Source organism: Scomber japonicus, chromosome 22 (assembly GCF_027409825.1).
Source record: "Scomber japonicus isolate fScoJap1 chromosome 22, fScoJap1.pri, whole genome shotgun sequence".
Classification (NCBI taxonomy): domain Eukaryota; kingdom Metazoa; phylum Chordata; class Actinopteri; order Scombriformes; family Scombridae; genus Scomber; species Scomber japonicus.
The window spans coordinates 3,148,295-3,168,618 of record NC_070599.1 but is presented as its reverse complement, the minus strand read 5'-3'; the positions used below and the strand labels follow the sequence as shown (position 1 = coordinate 3,168,618).

General features: G+C 39.5%; 2 protein-coding genes across 3 annotated transcripts; one reads left to right on the top strand and one right to left on the bottom strand.

Annotated features, from left to right (window-relative positions):
* The first annotated feature begins 73 nt into the window (after positions 1-73).
* Positions 74-14,174, top strand: arrb2b (arrestin, beta 2b). 2 transcript variants are annotated; one of them, XM_053343478.1, is made up of 14 exons: positions 74-185; positions 4,997-5,027; positions 5,190-5,250; positions 5,982-6,026; positions 6,567-6,763; positions 9,101-9,228; positions 9,652-9,787; positions 9,866-9,950; positions 10,732-10,804; positions 11,259-11,396; positions 11,488-11,571; positions 11,825-11,901; positions 12,029-12,083; positions 12,906-14,174. In XM_053343478.1, exons 1-14 carry the CDS (start codon positions 163-165, stop codon positions 12,991-12,993), a joined length of 1,221 nt encoding a protein of 406 aa, XP_053199453.1. In that variant the 5' UTR covers positions 74-162; the 3' UTR covers positions 12,994-14,174. The 2 variants fall into 2 exon arrangements, with proteins under 2 accessions (XP_053199453.1, XP_053199452.1); XM_053343477.1 differs by having other exon boundaries at positions 77-185; positions 12,903-14,174.
* Positions 14,175-14,317: 143 nt separating this feature from the next.
* Positions 14,318-20,319, bottom strand: med11 (mediator complex subunit 11). The gene is made up of 3 exons (XM_053343482.1): positions 20,135-20,319; positions 19,396-19,526; positions 14,318-15,461 (listed from the first exon to the last, which is right to left on the bottom strand). The coding sequence occupies exons 1-3, from the start codon at positions 20,202-20,204 to the stop codon at positions 15,264-15,266; spliced, it is 399 nt and encodes a 132-aa protein (XP_053199457.1). The 5' UTR covers positions 20,205-20,319; the 3' UTR covers positions 14,318-15,263.
* Positions 20,320-20,324: the final 5 nt, after the last annotated feature.

Sequence of the window (20,324 nt, the reverse complement as noted above, 5' to 3'; positions counted from 1 at the left end):
CTGGTGGGCGGGGCTTTTGTCCCTCAGCTGCGGAAACAGGCTGAGTGGTTCCAGAGAACAGACAGCTGCAGCAGCATGCTAACCTGATCTACAGACACACACCACACACACACACACACACCACACACACACTCCACAAACACTGTCCGCAAGGCTGACGAGATGGGGGATAAAAGTGGGACCAGGTAAGACAGTCATCTTATTAGTTCAGTAGTGATGTAAACAGATGGAATAAAACTAGTTCCGTTGTGTCGTGAAGAGAAAAAAGGGAACTGTGAGATCGTTTAAACAGCAGACTATTGGAAGCTGTTGTTTACCGCCGAGAGGAGCCTGAAACCACCTTAAACAGGCTGTTATTATCACATCTGATAGAACATCTGTTTAACACCAACAGACCGACAACATCTGCTGTAGCGCAACATCTGGACTCAAAGTTGACGTTTAAAAAAAAAAAAAAAAAAAAAAAAAAAAACACCAAACAAACAGATTAAATGTCGACTGATATGAATGTAGAATATAAAAGTGAATGTGAAGAATGAGTGAACACTTCCAGATGTTTCCTGCTATGTAGACTATGCAGTTATCAGAGAGAAGCGTTAAATGTATACATTTCAACAAGAGTCTGGCGTAACTTCCTCATAAGAGAGAACGGACAAGGAACTAAAGGAAGGAGGTGTAGTCTCTGTCTGTTCAACACTTTTACCTTTATTTCTATTATTATTCGAGGCCACAGAATCCACTAGTCTCCTAAAATATGGATGTGTATATTTGTAAGTCGAACATGGACCATGGAGGTAAACAGCAGGTCGATCAGCACCGTGCTTGTTCTGAAAACGCCAAATTCTTACATAATCATTTGAGGAAAACAACAATTGTTCGGTGTACAGTAGAGTTAGCTTTAATCCGTTTAGAAACACTGGTTTGTACTTTGTAACATGCATAGTTAGCTGATAAAAAAGCAACAATGAAGCCAATCTTTTGGCTGCAGTGTCTGTATCTGCAGCTCCTGTTTAACTCTGACAGACAGACAGGCTGAATATTAAAAGGAAGGACGTTTACACAGAGAGACAGCTGGTTTGGGGACTTTCTTAGTACCACAAAGAATGTCCAAATTTATAAATGTTGAAATCTTGGATGCTTTAAAGGACTCATTCAATATATTTCAAGTGTGGCTTAAAACAAAATGAACATTAAACCCTGTTGTTCTTCCTGTAATCATTCCTCCTGTTCATATTGACCATTAGAACATGTATTTATATTTAAACATAACCCAAATGAGTCAAATCTTCATCTTCTATGTTTCAACATTTCAGTGTTTTTAGTGTCAAAGTCTTCTTGTTACTATACTTCCACCACAGCTCAACAGGAAACACTAAGAGGGAATTTACTGATAAACAGACTGTAAATGTGTCAGATATCACTTGATATGACTAACTCACACTGATGAAGCTCAATAGAAGATGATCATCTACTTTTAAATGTGGATACAGTCCTCCATCACTTCCATTGAAAGCTCATTTGAAGGAGATCTTTTAATAGTCAGTATGAACATGAGGAATGATTACAGAGAGGAAAACCTCTTTAACCTGACTTCTGTTTTTTAGACACACTTGAAAAATGTGACGCTGTCCTTTAAGATAAATCATCTGAGTAACACTAGAGGAACACGTATAGATTGTCTAAACTAAAGGTTCATTCTTTGAGGAATATAAATGTGCTAAGTAAAGAGATTTTAAAGGTGCACTTATTGATATTTCATAGCATAAATGGATCTAATGTGTGATGTTAGAGGGGTCAGGGGTCTTTTCAAATGTCACTTCATTTTCAAATGTAATGGTTTGATAAAGCCACTGTATACTACTGTACCTGCTCAGCATCAAACAGCACACACACACACACACACACACACACAGCTGCTGAACATAGTGAAGCATTTAGCAGCAAGAGACAGATACTTTTCTACTGTGTGTGCTGGATGTGTAAACAGACAAGTGAAAGCCAACACTTGATCATTTATGTGTGTGTGGTGTTGAAAGCTTGTTCTGCTGCCTCCAAGCAACCAACAACATGAACACTGCTTTAAGTTAAAATACAAGCTGTGATCAACAACTATAGTCTCCATCAAATGTTGTAAAGATATCACTAGCTAATCCTACAGCATGCTGAGCTGTTGGAAGGAGTTTATCATGACTAGATGTTTTTTGTTTTTTTTTGCCTTGAGGATAGGGGGTTGACAGGAAGTGGTTCACATGTCCCAGTGTTAAAGGAAGTAATGGACGTTTCTGTGATAATCAGGATGTGCATTTTGTTCTTCGCCCGTGTTTTCTTTCCTCTAAATGTAAAAGGCAGCACATTCCTGCACAGGGCCATGCTAAAGGTTCTTAAAAGTGCTGCTGTCTGCACAAACCTGGTAAAGCTGACTTAACCTCCAACAGCTGACTGCTTATAATCCCAAATATGTACAACAATCATTTTCTACAATCACCTAAATGAGGACTAAGCATATCTTGTGTTTTGGTGTTGTGCTGTTGTACACAAAGGGACAAACGGGTGGCTGGTTAATCACAACTCGTGGTCACAGACTAATTTCTGGCATACACCACCCACATTTCCTGGAAAACACTTCACCCCACTTCCTGTTCAACTTCAGTAAGGACGCTCTGCCCATTCGCTCTCTGCTTTGCTGTCATTTACCCATTTGTGTGCTCTTACTTCTGCTTTTTATGTGCTCAGTGTCTACATATATTGAGCAATGATCCTCCTAACAATAACATCACAGGGATTGTCATTTATTCTCTGTATTGCAGACAGTAAGTTTTTGTTTGAAAAGTGGAAATTGTTACAAAAGATGCACTAGAGAAGATTTATGAATTCCACAACCGGCCCACACTGTGCCTTTTAGTATGGAGTTAGAGTTGTGAAATGGTTAGCCTAGCTTAGCAATTCACAGCAAGAAAGTGAATAAGCATTTCCAAAATGTTGAACTACTTCCTTTTCTATGCTAATATTAATAAGAAGGTGGCAGGGATCCTACAAACCTTCCTCCATTGTTACTGTGGCTTGTCCAGAGTCTGCTGCTGATCCTGACTTATCGTGTGTGTGTGTGTGTGTGTGTGTGTGTGTGTGTGTGTGTGTGTATTGTACTTGTGTGTGTTTTAATTGAGGCGTGTACGACTCCATGAATTTCCTCTAGTGGGATAATAAAGTTTGTCTTGACATTGACCTTTAACGCTCCATGAGCTTAATTAGATTTTCTGGAGACTTGCACAGCCAACAGTCTAAAGAAGACACATGCAGTAGCCATCATGTGTGTGTATCACACAGATAAAAGTAGGTAACCTATATACACTTCCTAAACGCCTCATTTGTGTCTCTGCTGTTGCTTTCTAAAATTTGTCATTCCTTTTATGTAAACACCTGTTCCTTCTACTATAGTAAAGGACTGGTGCTCTGGATCTGGAGGTGTGTGTGTGTGTGTGTGTGTGTGTGTGTGTGTGTGTGTGTGTGTGTGTGTGTGTGTGTGTGTGTGTGTGTGTGTGTGTGTGTGTGTGTGTGTGTGTGTGTGTGACAGGAAATATGATGTGATTAAACAGTGCTGTAGTGTGTACAGGGCTGTGATGAGATCCACAGTTCCCACAGTCAGAGATTATATTAGTTTATCTTCCACAGTCTGACTAACTGGACTTTAAGGTTTCCTGGTTCACTCTCAGACTGTATATCATTTATATCTACTTCTACATTTATACAGAAATTGATTATGTATTAGAAATAGTGTGAATGCAGCATGATTCAAATGTGTAAAGTTCTTAATTCTGATGAACACAGAAGTGCTTTTATTTTGAAATGACAGCAGAGTTAGGTAACAGGAAAATGTTGTTTCTTGTGTTTTTCTGTGTAGCTCTTACATCAGTGATGAAGTGGGAGGAAAACTAATTAAAACTCGCTGAACCATCAGACAACTTCGGGCGCTTTTATTTTTTCGATGGGGTTGCTACAGTGAGGTTTAGGGCTGTGTCAGTGGTGTACTGATCCCAAAACAGCAACACTCCTGGATCAACTTCAGACAGGAGTTTCAAACCTCTCCCTGTTTCCTGTCAAAATTAAAACAAATAAACCCCAGAACTAATTAAAAGAGAAATGTTAAAGACTGTGTAAAGTGAGTTCAGACATTGTCTTCTAAACACATTAAATAGGTCATAAATGTATTTCTAAAAAAGGTGTAAAAAGCATTTCAACCATTTAGATTTGAATTGTGGAGCTAGGCTTCACAAACTGTGTTTCAACATTTCTGTGTTCAGGATTTAGTGGGTGGGTCTGAAAGGCACCGCCGCGTGAGCCATTAGCATAAACCCGCCCCTGCTGCTGTAGAGGTATAAATACATTCAGCACACACTACTACTACTACTACAGTCTACAGTTAGCCAGTTAGCTGAGTTAGCCGCCGAGTTAACTGCCTAGCTAGGCGCCGAGCCAGCAGCTGAGCTAGCTGCCGAGCTAGCAGCTGAGTTAGCAGCAGAAAGCTCTCAGACCTAGCGTCCATGTTTCTGGTAGAGGTGGTGACTTTGATTGACAGGTAACACTTGGTAGGGGGCGGGGTTTCAGCAAACTCGGCGGCCACTCCCACAGCATTTGGTAGCAGAGAAAGAGGCTGAGTTTTACACAACTTTGAAGCCTAATTTCATATATTTGGCGATTTTTTTAATCATTTAAATTTGGCAGGGTGGTTAACAACACACTTTTCTGTGGTATGTCAAACTCAGAACACATATTTATTCTTACTTTACACAGACTTTAAAGTCTGATGGATGCTAGATTTTTGAGGCCAATGGTTTGAAATATCCAATAACAATATACTTGCCTATTTAAAAAAAGGAAGTTTAGCATGTGTTGTTGAATTAGTACATACTTCAACCCAGGTTACTGATATGATGGCGCTATTAAATTCATTTCAAACAGACTTACTAGTTACTAAGATAACCTCTCTCTCTTTCCACAGAGTTTTTAAGAAGTCCAGCCCCAACTGTAAGGTATGTGTGTATGTGTGTGTGTGTGTGTGTGTGTGTGTGTGTGCGTGTGTGAGGAGGAGTTCTTATCATCTCTTCTTTATCTCTAGACCATCTTTTCACTTTCAGTAGCTGATGTAGTTTATTTGAATCTTTTTTTTTCCCTGCCTTTCTTTATTTCCACAGGTTACAGTTTATTTAGGGAAGCGAGACTTTGTAGATCACTCAGACCATGTAGATCCAGTAGGTGAGTCTAGACATGCGCGCACACACACACACACACACACACACACACACACACACACACACACACACACACAGACAGAGGTAAATACGACTTTTGTTAACAAAGATATACTCATACACTCATAGTCTCATCTGGACAGATGTTCTGTCCACTGTGGATCACATTGAGTATAAACAGTAACTGGCTCCCAAATCAGACGGTGACTCCCACAAAGCTTTATCGCTCAGAAGATCAGAAGGCTTGTAGGATTTGCCTTTGTGTGTAAAATGAGCTTCTGTGCTCATCATGTGTTGGTAAAGTTGTCTGTGTGAAGAATTGGCAAATTTAGTATTGAAAAAAAAACTGTCAGATATTTCACTCCAGTGCATTAGATTACGGGATCTTAAGGGTTGCAAAAGACACTCAAGTTGTGTCTACATTTAGACAACCCCAACTAACCCTGCTCATTGCTCATTTACTTTAGAAATGTGGACACCAGTATTACACATGTTGCAGCAAGACAGCATCCTTCTCAAAAGTGCAATTTCCCTTAATGTTTGAGTTATAGCTAGTCTGGATAATGTGTAACCATGTAGTATGTAGACTAAAGCATACACACCACCACAACCTTAGTGTTTTGATGTGCATTATTCAACATCACTGCTCAGGTGACAAATGTACAGCTGTAAATGTGTGTGTGTGTGTGTGTGTGTGTGTGTGTGTGTGTGTGTGTGTGTGTGTGTGATTTCTAGTGGGAGTGATCCTTGTAGATCCAGAGTATCTGAAAGATCGAAAAGGTAAGAAACCCTAAAGGTCCATTTATGCTCAACGTACGTGCGAAAATGTTTACGTCCTTTTCAAACAATGTTACCGTCACTGCTCACATACTTCCATGTGTCCTTTACGTTGGCATGGATGTTAACCAATACATCCACCAGGGGGCAGCACAGAGTCAAAAGTTTATGACAACAACAAACTCAAAAACAAACATGGCGACTGTGGAGGAGATATTGATAATGTTCCTCTTCCATAAAAGTTCCGCCATTGTTATTTCTTCTTCGTGTCTCACTAGAGCTACGTATCGAGTAGGGACAGTAACACTGCCCCCCCATTGGTTTCTGGTGGTACTGCTCCGTTTGGTCCGTATCCGTAAGCTTTATGGAAACGTGCAGAAATACGGACGAAATGAACGCAGAGCACGGACAGAAGGCTCCGTCCGTATCCAGATCCATATTTAATGTTGAGCATAACTGGGCCTTAACCCTGCAACAGAGATTGCATAACTGGTTGACTGACAGATGACATTGCTATATAACTGAGCTTCATCATGTCTTCAGTGTTTGTGACTCTGACCTGTGCGTTCCGCTATGGTCGGGAGGACCTGGACGTCCTGGGCCTTTCCTTCCGGAAGGATCTTTATGTCAGCAGCTTCCAGGCCTTCCCTCCACTGCAGGAGAACAAGAAGCCTCTTAGCCACCTGCAGGAGAGGCTGCTGAAGAAGCTGGGTCAGCATGCCTACCCCTTCAACTTCACTGTAAGACCACCAAACATCACCCTGAGACTACCTCACACCAGCACACACAGCCTTTAATCACACATGACCATTAACTGTACTGTACTCTGATTAACAAGCAGTCCTTTTTTGAGTACACCTGTGACTTCCAATTTAGACTAACTGTGTACAAGCCTATACAAGAACCTGTAAACACAACACCTTTATCAGTTGTGGCTTGGGTTTGTGAGTTATGCCACATGGCTCCACTTTGTAAGGAATTGCCTGAACAAGTAAGAAACCAAATTGCAAGAAGATCATCAGTAAGCTATAGGGATGAGCAATTTGTCAAGATTTCCTACCAGCCACGGTTGGCCCAGCAACCAGTAATTGCTGATTTATTTGTTCCTGTGGGTGTGTGGCACCATGGAGGACATCGCCCTTTTTAGCAAAAGCAATCAGCTTTATTATGAAAGAGTATACAAAATCCCCTATTATGATTTGGTTTGGTAGTGTTTATTCACTGAGATATAGCCTAGACTGAACACATATTGCACTGCTACATTCACAGCTATACTGCTAACTTCGTGCTCTCGCTCCACTGCACACTCACCCCACACATAATCTACACTTAAAAAAAACAAATACATGATCCAATCAGCACAGAGCCTAGTACTGTAGGTTACTGAAGTCGAAACACAGTTGCAACACGTGTAGGAGATACAGGAAGAGAGGAGGAATGATATAAGGGTCAATAAGGTTTTATTTGTGTCCATGTGGTTTAGTTTAAATTTAAAGAGTTAAAATGTGAAAATAAACATATGAATAACTTGCACACATTCTTTTTTTGTGGACCCAGCATCAAATTCCTGCTTTTAATCCATTTAGAGAGAATATATTAGAGGATTATGGTAAAAATGTCTAAGTGGTGTAACCATAAAAACTTTGTACCAAATAATTGAACTTGCTTAAAAACAGTAAATAGTCAATAAAACACCATATCAACTAGTTTGGCATGATCTTACATTATAACTTTTATATTAAATAAAGCTAATGGAATACTATTGTTCTAAATATTACATTTCATCTGGAGAATCATGGAGATCAGGAAACATTTACATTTTTAAATGAAGTCATTATTAGTATAAGTCCACTTAAATACACTGTAGGTGATCAAATATGTAATATTTATCATTTTTTTGTGGTTACACCATTTGACATTTTCAGGAGCATTCAGTCTTACTTTTGGTAAAATGGTGCAAATGTCATTTAAATGATATAAAACCAACAAAAATACTAAATGTACATTTTAACAAACCTGATGCTGCTTTTAAATCTAGTTTAACTGATTTATGGATTGCTCATCTTGCCAACACTTTTTAGTCACTGAACCATATAGCAAATATTGACTTTTGTTGAAGTTTGTCCTTAAATGTTTGACCTTTCATTATAGTTTAATTAGTCAAACATTCAGGTTTTTTTCCAATTGGCTTAATTGTTCTTGGGGTTTATCTGAATAAGAAATAAAATAACAATAAAGTTGTACTAAAGAAAGGATTTGTAATTACTTTTTAGTGATACTTACCAGGGCTGTACTCAGTGTTGTATACTGTATATAAACAGTAAACTATATATGCAAAAAGATATTTTTCAGAAACCACAGAAGGATTTCTTGCACTCACTCAGTCTTGTGTTCTTGGTAGTTATAAATGCTATGCTTCTTTTGTGCTGTTATTTTGAAAAACATCTTAGATATCTCAGTTCAATGTTTGTGGACAACATCACACCAGTCTCACAGGGAACATGTTGTGCTTGTAGTGATTTTATGTTATTTATATACTGTTATGATCTCAAATATTAAACATGGAACTGTAAATAACATAAAAATATTCCAAAAGCACTCTAGAATATAAATATAGACCTGGGAATCTGTTATTCACTGTAACACTGAACAGCTCATATGAATCATGTCACATTCTGTAAAGAGAATAAAAGCAGGCATAAAGCTGTTTAGTCTTGTGTAGTGTCAGACTAAGCAGCCTTCATTTGTACTGGAAACCCTTTCACATCCTGCCAAGTGAAGTACTGTTGAGTGAAATGGATAAGAGCAGGCTGTTAATTGTTCTAGTGTTTAGTATTACTTAACAGAGCACATAAGTGAAGTGGATAAGAGAGTAGGTATTATGTAGTAGTATGATATCAATACTGATACCTTTTTTATATTCTGCAAAGTGAAATGAAAATAAATAAAGTATTAAAACAGTACACATAGCTACTCTTAAGTCCTATTCTCCCTTTGAAATGAAGTGGTTAAAAGAAGGCATGTGTCTCCCAGAACTAATATTTGGATTTCACTTGATTTATATTTGGATGTGTTAGATCCCCCAGAACCTTCCGTGCTCAGTGACCCTCCAGCCAGGCCCAGAGGACACTGGGAAAGCGTGTGGTGTGGACTATGAGCTTCAAGCCTTCTGTGCCAAGACTGCGGATGAGAAAATCCACAAAAGGTCCAACACATTAAGACACCTTAACACTACAACCAAACTAACCCATCTAGAGAGATACCTTATATATACCGGGGGCCCCCTGGGCACTGAAGCTCATGTTCCCCAAACAACTTTTATTTTATTGTGATTGGATAACACTGCTGTCAGATGGAAACCTTGTAACTCCATGTTATTTGGACACATTATTGGAGCCCTATCTGCTCAGGGGCCCCTGGGTACTTTCCCAGATTGCCCATACGGTAGATCTGGCCATGCCCAATATGGTTCTCTAAGTAGTACTAGAACAATATGTAATACCCAATTTCAGGGCTCAGGATCAGGGCTAACTCTGTGGCTATGGAGGATGTAAACCTCTGTCCTCAGTAAATAAGCATACTGTCATATCAACTTTGTGTGTGTGTGTGTGTGTGTGTGCGCGTATAGGAACTCTGTGCATTTGGTGATCCGGAAGGTTCAGTATGCTCCGGAGAAGCCTGGTCCACAACCGATGGTGGAGACCAGCCGCAGCTTTCTGATGTCCGATAGATCTCTGCACCTGGAAGTGTCTCTGGATAAAGCGGTAACACACTCATCAAACACACGATGTGTTATTTGATTGGTGGAATGCAAGCCATGCTCAGTCTCTGTCTCCTTCCAGCTGTACTACCATGGTGAGCCCATCAGTGTTAATGTCCACGTCACCAACAACTCCACTAAGACTGTAAAGAGGGTGAAGATATCTGGTAACTCCACCTGTCCTTACATACTTCCACTATCCTTTCAGTTTAAAGACTGTGTAAAGTGAATTCAGACATTTTCTTCTAAACACATTAAATAGGTCATAAATGTATTTCTAAAAAAGGTGTAAAAAGCATTTCAACCATTTAGATTTGAATTGTGGAGCTAGGCTTCACAAACTGTGTTTCAACATTTCTGTGTTCAGGATTTAGTGGGTGGGTCTGATTAGTATAAACCCGCCCCTGCTGCTGTAGAGGTATAAATACATTCAGCACACACTACTACTACTATAGTCTACAGTTAGCTGAGTTAGCCGCCGAGCTAGCCACCGAGTTAGCCGCCGAACTACCAGCTGAGCTAGCAGCTGAGTTAGCAGCAGAAAGCTCTCAGACCTAGCATCCATGTTTCTGGTAGAGGTGGTGACTTTGATTGACAGGTGACACTTGGTAGGGGGCGGGGTTTCAGCGAACTCGGCGGGCACTCCCACAACGTTTGGCAGCAGAGACAGAAGCTGATTTTGAAGCCTAATTTCATATATGTGGTGATTTTTTTAATCATTCAAATTTGGCAGGGTGGTTAACAACACACTTTTCTGTGGTATGTCAAACTCAGAACATATATTTATTCTTCCTTTACACAGACTTTAAACAACTGTTATTGGGTGTAAATAACTAAATCAAGTATTATATATCACATCTCCTGTAATCTGACGTTCCCCAATGTACACCTTGATTAGAAGACAACACGACTAACAGAAGCACTAAAATCATTCTCCTCTCCTCTCAGTTCGTCAGTATGCTGATATCTGTCTGTTCTCCACGGCCCAGTATAAGTGTGCAGTAGCCCAGGTTGAAGCAGAGTGAGTATTATGAGTATTATGGGAATATTAGCACTTTTTATAATAATCTATTGAAGGGGTAAGTTTCTCTAAAATGTGTGCCTATTTGTGACATCACAACTAGTTTGGATCCAGTCATGGTCCATTATGCAACTTACACAAGTGTGATTTGTGACCACACACAAAGAATGTATTTTACAGTGAAGTAGTAAAACATTTTATGTATTTCACAGATAGTAGATTTTTCTATGGGGAATGGTTAGGTGTAACTTTGTTTGTGGAAGAAACATTCCAGACAGACATTATTTAAGGCAGAGTACTTGAACAGCTTCCTCAAATATTGAAATGTATTATATCTTATATGTGGCTGCTGTCAAGAGTCAACATAAAAGCTCAAAAATCTCTCACTCTTTAAAACTCTTCCCCTTTGCCCCTCTCTCACTGACATTTACCCCTCCACCCCCATTCTCCTTAGTGACCAGGTGTCTCCCAGCTCCACCTTCTGCCAGGTCTACACTCTAACCCCCATGCTGGGTACCAACAGGGAAAAGAGAGGCCTGGCTCTGGATGGAAAGCTAAAGCATGAAGACACCAACCTGGCCTCCAGCACCATGTACGCACATACACACACACCTCAGAATTGGTTTATGGATGTGCATTGTGTACTGTATATCTCTCATACATGCTGTGTGTGTGTGTTACAGAGTAAAAGAAGGGTGTAACAGGGAGATGATGGGGATCTTGGTTTCCTACAGAGTCAAAGTCAAACTGGTGGTGTCTCTTGGAGGGTAGGTGGACAACAATATTTAAGTTTATTACACTTTTTGGTCATCATTCATATCCAATTTTTAAACAGACAGCATCCTTCTCAAAAGTGCAATTTCCCTTAATGTTTGAGTTATAGCTAGTCTGGATAATGTGCAACCATGTAGTATGTAGACTAAAGCATACACACCACCACAACCTTAGTGTTTTGATGTGCATTATTCAATTGTGTGTGTGTGTGTGTGTGTGTGTGTGTGTGTGTGTGTGTGTGTGTAGGGATGTATCAGTGGAGCTTCCATTCGTCCTGATGCATCCCAAACCTGCAGAGCAACCCAGACCCAAACCACAGCCAGGTATGTCTCACACACACACACACACACACACGTATGCATATACACCTCATAACAGTTAACAGCTGAGCTGAGCTGTGTGCTCTGTGAGGATTACAGTGTAATTAAATCAATGTGTTCTTGTGTGTAGTTGCTCTACAGGCTGATGCTCCTGTGGATACAAACCTCATAGACTTTGAAGTGAAGTAAGTATGTGTGTGTAAATAAAGATGAGATTTATCATAGCCTGCTATAAAACTATTTTTCACCATATTTTCCACTTCTAGACTGGCTGGTTGTGATTTAAGTCCTAAGATAATATACTGACAATCTGAATGCTCCAAATAGGACCAGATGATACTATTTTTTCACCAGGGATTACATACAATGACTAAAACTCCATCAGGATTAACAATGCAGGGAGAGATGTGGAATTAAATATTTTCATTGCCACTTGATAATTGTATAAGCTCGACCTTATAAGAATGATGGGTTACATTCCATTTTAAAGATGGGGGAATGACAGGATATGGTCTGCATTAGGGGGAAAAAGAGTCAAACTCAAACAAATCTTAACACACTGACATGAAACACATATTGATATCATTCAGTGTAACTTTCCAAGGATATGTCATTATTTTCAATGTCCATTGCCAATAAACCTTCATAAATCAGAGAAAAAAAGAGGCTTCAGAACTTGCCAGAGTATCATCAGATTTTTAAGTTTATTTTACTATCAAAGTAATCCATGGTTAAACTTCTAATAGCTAATTCAGCATCATTTCAAAGATGTCATTTGGCAACAAATATTTGGATCAAAACTAGACTCAAAGGAGCTATAATTATTTCTGGGACCCCCATACACGTTTCTGACTGGATTCACATCACTGAGGAGGTGATGTTAAAATCAACCCACCTCCCCAGGATAAATGTGTTAGGATTAGATGAGGCATTATACATAACATTAGTTCAACCTTAACAAACCAGCTGTCTGATACCAACACCCTCTTCCTGTCTGTGTGCAGTAGTTCCCCTCAGGGTGATGACTTTGTGTTTGAAGACTTTGCTCGGCTACGGTTGACGGGAATGAAGGATGAGGATGACCCGCTCGGTTAGGTGCAACTCCTCAGTTACCAGGGTTATGTGGCTGAATGGGAGGTTACAGGAGGCCTCAAGAAACCTGCTTTAATTGTACCTTTTTACTCTGTATGGGCTATTAGATGTCTCTTTTTAAAGGAGCAGCCAACAATTTAGGAAATGTGTTGTTTGCTGTTTTAGCCAGAGACATACAATAAGTGTGTTACTATATTAACAGAAGAGATGGTTAATGCATCAAGTGTCATGTGTCAAAGTGTCAAACAACAGCGCTCACCTAACAGGAGCTACAGTAACATGTTTTCTGTTGAAATGTTGCTGCTTGACCGCTGATATCAGCATTATTATTCATGCTGCTGTGATTCAGGACTTACAATTCTAGCAGGGACATCTTTTAAAGGAAACATTCAAGATATTTTTATATAGATTTTTTATTGATAATAGGTCAGTTGTTGTCTTCAGGTATCAGTAAAACTGTTCAGAGATATGCCTTTTACTGCTTCCTATTCATTTGTCTGTAACCTTTTTTTTTTTTTTTAATGGAAAACAAATACACTTCATATGAGGAGCAGAACAAGTTAGAAGCTGGTGTTCAAAAAAGGAATAGGAATCATTTTATTTTTGTATTTTGTCATTTCTGTTTTTATTAGTTGTATATCACATATTAAGAAGATGATTTATTGCCCTCTCTGGTTGTAGTACATTATAAACCTATTACCACTGTAACCACACACAACAGAGATGTCATGGAGTACACCTGTATCACCACAGCTAGGTCAGGAGGTCAAGATTTTGAGGAGGTGTTATCTTATGTACCTTATATAAGTACAGTCCATTTACCTTACGTTTTAAAATGTGTTTCATGCAAAATGCAGTTAATCCAGGATCCAAACACAGTCCCAGTGAAGTGTCTTGATACTATCCTGTGTCCCAGTGGCCTGCAGTATTAATATGATGACATGCAGTACGTCTTTACTTGAAAATGATGTTAGATTACCATGAAATTAAGTTCAGACATTTAGCCTTAGCACAGCCGCACAGAGCTGCTAGCACGCCTGTAGCATTGCAGTCACAGTTGACACCTCTTGGTAGGTTACAGCGTTGTAATGTTAGAATATTAATGTCATATGCTTTAATGTAATCTGTCATATGGAACTGAGACACAGCGTAGGAGAAGACTTGGCCAACATGTGTACACACAAATGTTAGCATGAACGTGAACATACTTCATGCTACATGCCAAGTCTTTCCTACGTCACTACCAGTGTTTGTCAGTGTCTCTTTCAGTTGGACACTTGTGCTTTTATATCATGATGATATGTGATTTCAGATTAAGTATTGAGTATTTTGTTGGTTTTTTTTACAATCCACCTACTATATCTAGTTACCACTATAATCAAATGAGATTGATCAAATACTTAAAATGCTACATGTTAATCTGACTACACAATATAGTATGAACACAGCAAACTGTATGAATATGTATTTTTGTCAATAAAATGAAACAAAAAAACAAGTGTTATTCAAAAATATCTTTATTTTGTTGTGTAAAGATTAAAAAAGGTTGTCACACAGCTGAACGTGAATTTCTCCACCTGTCAGATGGAAGATGTGACGTGACATATTTAAGTGATGTAAAACATGACAAAAGCTTTTGTATTATTTAACAAGCAAAACACGTCCAGATTCAACAGACTGAGGACATATTTAATGAAGCTTTATGTGATTTTTAAACCAAGAGACAAACAACAAACCTGGCTTTGCTCACTCTGTCTCTCATACACAAAGCAAAGTTCACTACTTGACCAAGAACTGGATCTTCCATGTAAATCAATACAAACCATGAGCACCGTATGGGCATGAAAAACACCTGTTTGCCAAAATCCTAACATTATCAAACACAGAATTTAACAAAACGGGAGAAAGAAATGCAAAGAGCACATTTCACAGTGCAGACCAGATATTTGTCCTGAGTCTGTCCTCAAATCATAACTGTCATCACTCTGAGGCTTCATTAGAAGTACGACAAACTCTACAGATTATATGTGACACATAAAAAAGAAAAAAATGCATCACAAAACAACAAAATGGACCCAGAAACACAATATTCATGCTTAGACAGAGTTCTTGCATATCTGTCATCTTTTTTGTGTTCTCATATTCTTCAGCATTTGTACTCATGAATAAAAAAGGAGAAGTGAAAAGATCAGAAACACTGGTGGTAGACAGTCACATCAGCATGAGATAGATCCTGCTGTTATCCACCAGTCAGCCAGCTGTCCTCGCTGCTCTTATGTCTGCTGTTGCTGCTGCTGCTGCTGCTGTTGTTGCTGTTGCTGCTGCTGCTGCTGCTGCTGCTCCAGCATGACTTCACAGGTCCGTCCCAGTTCTCCCAGTTTGACCTTTGCGTACTCTGCTCTGTTCAGGGCCATCTGACAGTCCTTTCTGGCTGAATACGTTGAACCTTCATGCGGTTGACCGGTAGCCACCTGTGGAAAAGAGATCTTTAATTCTGCTGCTCACAATACGATGCACTCTGTCTTTACATTTTTAATGTATTAACTCTACACTGGGTATTTAAGTGAAGGCCAGCTGTGGTATTAAATGTGTTTCACAAGTACTCAGTTACTAGTTTCTACATTGTAGAACGATATTAAAGATGTGTTTTTAATTTCTGTAACCCTGTACGGTGTCCTTGAGTGCCAAGAAAGGCGCCTTTAAATAAAATGTATTATTATTATTAGGGCCCGAGTGCTGACCAGCACGAAGCCCTATTGTATCTGTAAACCGACATCCGTGGGGGGGGGGGGGGGGGGGACCCATTCACCGCTGCTTGCAGCTTTAATTATTATTATTATTATTATTATTATTATTATTATTATTATTATTATTATTATTATTATTATTATTATTATTAGTATTATTAGTAGTAGTAGTAGTAGTAGTAGTATTAGTATTAGTATTATTATTATAAAGACAGCAAATCTTTGGAATAATAGAAATGGAATTATCCAGTGAACAAAAAAATGTTGAATGTGTTTCATATTGTAGATTCCTCAAAGTAGCCACTGTTTGCCTCAATGACAGCTTTCAATATCCACTTTAAAGCACTGTGCTACACCGTTAGCCACCATATACATGTACATTTTCAACCAGGCACTGCAGCTCCACACAGTCCCTGCCTGCTTCAAATCATCTATAGTCTCAGTCCCCAAAAAAGCAGAGAAGTACACAGTTGTAGGACTACAGGCCAGATGTTCTGACTCCTGTGGTCAGGACATGTTTGAAGGATCATCCTGCCCCACCTTAACCCTTACATACTGCTCCACCTTAACCCTCACATACTGCTCCACCTTAACCCTCACATACTGCTCCACCTTAACCCTCACATACTGCTCCACCTTAACCCTTACATACTGCTCCACCTTAACCCTTACATACTGCTCCACCTTAACCCTTACATACTGCCCCACCTTAACCCTCACATACTGCTCCACCTTAACCCTTACATACTGCTCCACCTTAACCCTCACATACTGCTCCACCTTAACCCTCACATACTGCTCCACCTTAACCCTTACATACTGCTCCACCTTAACCCTTACATACTGCTCCACCTTAACCCTTACATACTGCTCCACCTTAACCCTCACATACTGCTCCACCTTAACCCTCACATACTGCTCCACCTTAACCCTCACATACTGCGCCACCTTAACCCTTACATACCGCTCCACCTTAACCCTCACATACCGCTCCACCTTAACCCTTACATACTGCTCCACCTTAACCCTCACATACTGCGCCACCTTAACCCTTACATACTGCTCCACCTTAACCCTCACATACTGTGCCACCTTAACCCTCACATACTGCTCCACCTTAACCCTTACATACTGCTCCACCTTAACCCTCACATACTGCTCATATTCTGATCATTCACTGTATGGAGTGGGTCATTTTGAGTATTCCCTTTATAATTAATCCCTATACCAAATTTTTAACAACTGTATTTTGAATCTATAGATATCTTATCAGTCATCTATTTATGAGAAAAAAATATATTCACAATTACACTATATTATGGTCCACCAGAGAATATGACAGCTCAAAGAATGTCATTTAGGGTTTTCATTGTTTCCACAGGTTACAATGCGTTTTATCACTTTTAAAGAATACTGTGGTATCAATTATGAATTTCCCTTTAGGGGGATCAATAAAGTTACCCTACCCCTAAGTGTTAAATCAATCACTGTCCCACTGATGGACCCCATGACTAAGAGGTCTGAGGATGACACAGTCAAAGTAGGCCTGCACTTCATCCTCCAGTATGTGGACAGCCGGAGAACCTAGATCAGGATCCTCTTTGTTGACTTCAGCTTGGCATTTGTCACTATTGTGCCAGAGCTCGTCCACACGGAGCTGACTGTGCCTGAGCCTCTCTGTCTGTGGATCACTAACTTCCTGAGAGACATGAAGCAGTGAGGCTGGAAAAGCACAACTCCACCTCTCCTCTACTGTCTGTGTATGAATGACTGCACTTCCACAAGCTCATCTGTGAAGCTCCTCAAGTTCACCAATGATAGTGATCACTGGTCTGATCCCGAATGGGGACGAGCCTGCATACAGACAGGAAGTGGCATGACTGGAGATTAACACCTTTAAGACAGTAGACTTCAGGAGATGTCTTAATGTCTTTTACTTTGAAATTTGATGACTTTTTCTAAAGTGGTAAGTAAATGAATAGTTAATAGTTTTAATAAGGATTTCTTTTTATGATGTAGCAGTGAAGACTGATGGCTCTAATGGTTCTACATTTTACCTTTACATTAAATACATTTCCATCATTATTGCTATATTATATTTTCATGTCTTAGGTAAAACAGGACATGATATATATGCATCTGTGGTTCAAATTTTGGTATAGACACTTTTAATGAGGGGATTCTTAGACTGAGTCAAAATGGAGCTGAAATATACAGTGAGGGGTGTAGAATATGAACAGTATGACTTAATGGGACATCAATGTAAGCTGCATAATCAATGAGTTCCTCCTGAGGCAGCTGAATAAGCTCAACCAACTGCGGTTCTACATGGAGTCCATCTTCACATCATTCATCACGGTTTGATACAGTGCAGCAACCACACAGGACATTCAGAGGCCCCATCGCATCATGCACTCAGCTGAGAAGATCAGCCTGGAATCCAGATCACAGACTCTGAACTTCTTCCCTCAGGAATAAGACACACCTCCAGCAGCAGAACAGGAACTCCAGTAGCTGTTGTTCTACTTAAAAAGCTGACTTGTACTGTTGTACTGCACTGGTCACTTTCATATATTTCATCAAACTGGATTTACATTATACACTGCATTCAACCTCCACTGTTACACCATTTAATTAGAATTATAATAATAATGCAGTGCTGCATAATATGACCTGGCCTCCACAATCACCTGACATTAACCCAAGTGAGCTGGGTTCAACATATGTAGGAAAACCTTCAGCATCCTAGGTGATGACCTCATCAAGCTACTCAAAAGAATACCAGGAGTGTGTTCAACTGTCATGGAATCTAAAATATCAAACATATTTTTGTTTAAGTGTTAAAGTGTTAAAGTTTAACACTTTTCTTGTTCACTTCCATCTATGATTCCATAGATGTTATTTTATACTTCTGTTACCTTCAGTGTAGAGCTGGGTGATTATGGCAAAAATCTAAATCACCATTAATTGAACTTTTATCCTCGATTACGATTAATGAACCATCATCTCCACCCTTGATGAACAATGATGTATTTTCACAGTTTGTTTAGTTTAGTATTTTCCACTGCTGCCCTCACACATGAGGATCTTTAGGGAGTGAAAATAAAGATGTTTGAAGGTGTGACGCTGTGGTTAATATCTAGTTTACTTGATTAGAACTATGTAAAGATCATGGTTTGGGTTCAAATGATCACTGGAGACAAGTTTTAAATTCCTTAAAGATATGCAACCTTTGCTGTCATGGCAACAGTGAACACCACCATTAATTGACATGAGCAAGATTAAGTCGATTAGAGTTTCTAAATGTTTAGATTATTTTTCAATGAATTGCCCAGCCCTACTTCAGTGTTCTACAATGTAGAAACTAGTTAAAATAAGGCAAACCGTTGGACTGGTACTGTATCACATTCAAAACCTAGTTAAATGATAAAAGCACACTATAATAATACTATTGGGGTCTACCTTTCAATTTAAAGTTACAGTTTTAAGTAAAATCTATCAAGGTGTTTTTGATCAGCTTTCACATTAATGTACATGTGTACATCTGTGCATAACTACCTAAAATGATAAATAAAATAAGGTGAATCAGCTTCTGACACATTTGCACTATAAAACACAACATCTCTGTTCTAATACTAATATTACTCCTGAGTTTGACCTGTGTGAGGTAGCGGATCTGGCCGCTCAGTTCATTCTCCACTCTGTTGACGGAGCTCTGGAACTGGACCAGCTGTCTGTCCAGGAGGCTGGCGTTGTGTTTGTCTTTAGAAAGCTCCAGAACGATAGTACCTGTAGAGCAATAGATCAGATTAATGAGCAGGTATAGTGACAATAGCATGACTTTAAATTCACCATCAACATCTGTCCACCTGATCAAAATACACTCACAAGAAAAAAAAACTAAAGCAGTACAATACAGTAGAGCAGATTAGACTCGATATTAAACACACCTGTCAGTATAACCCAAAAGCACCAGAGCAAAAGACACTAGGGGTGTTTTTACAGCAAAACAGGTCCCTGAACAGTATGTAAGGGTTAAAACAATCTTTACTTGGAATAATAATGTGTGCCTAACAAGGCTTTTCCACATAAAAAGCCCTCATTAAAATCAAAATTCAAAATTACATCTAAGATGAATGTCAAAATAAACTCTGCACATAGAGAGAACGTCCAGCTGAAGGAAGTAGAATATGTATTTCCTATCATAAAGCATCAGATGTATTTCCTATCATAAAGCACAGTATGAGCTGAGGGGCCCAGGATTGTTTGGGCCCGGCTCTGTCTGGTCCTCATTGACAACTAGCGATGAACTATAACAATGTAAGTCAACAATAAGTCAACATTGTGTAAAAATACTAAACTATAGGTATGTATGGGTATACTCTGTCTGTCCTCACCAGCACACTGCAGGGTCGTCGCTATCTCCTTCTCCACATCCTCCAGAGCTCGCAGCCGCTCATTAGCCATCACAGCAGGCAGGAAACAGCTTCAGTCCTCGACTGTCCAACAACCTGGTCCTCCGTCCTGCAGCACAGTGTGGTCTCACAGCGCTCAGCTCAGCTCAAACACAACTCAGTTTGGACTTTC

Excerpts from the sequence above, each read along its gene's own strand:
- arrb2b (XM_053343477.1), top strand. The coding sequence starts at position 163 with ATGGGGGATAAAAGTGGGACCAG. Across the intron at positions 186-4,996 it reads GGGGATAAAAGTGGGACCAG|AGTTTTTAAGAAGTCCAGCC; the intron begins GTAAGACAGTCA and ends CTCTTTCCACAG. Across the intron at positions 5,251-5,981 it reads AGACCATGTAGATCCAGTAG|TGGGAGTGATCCTTGTAGAT; the intron begins GTGAGTCTAGAC and ends TGTGATTTCTAG.
- med11 (XM_053343482.1), bottom strand. The coding sequence starts at position 20,204 with ATGGCTAATGAGCGGCTGCGAGCTCTGGAGGATGTGGAGAAGGAGATA. Across the intron at positions 19,527-20,134 it reads GACGACCCTGCAGTGTGCTG|GTACTATCGTTCTGGAGCTT; the intron begins GTGAGGACAGAC and ends ATTGCTCTACAG. Across the intron at positions 15,462-19,395 it reads AGATCCGCTACCTCACACAG|GTGGCTACCGGTCAACCGCA; the intron begins GTCAAACTCAGG and ends TCTTTTCCACAG.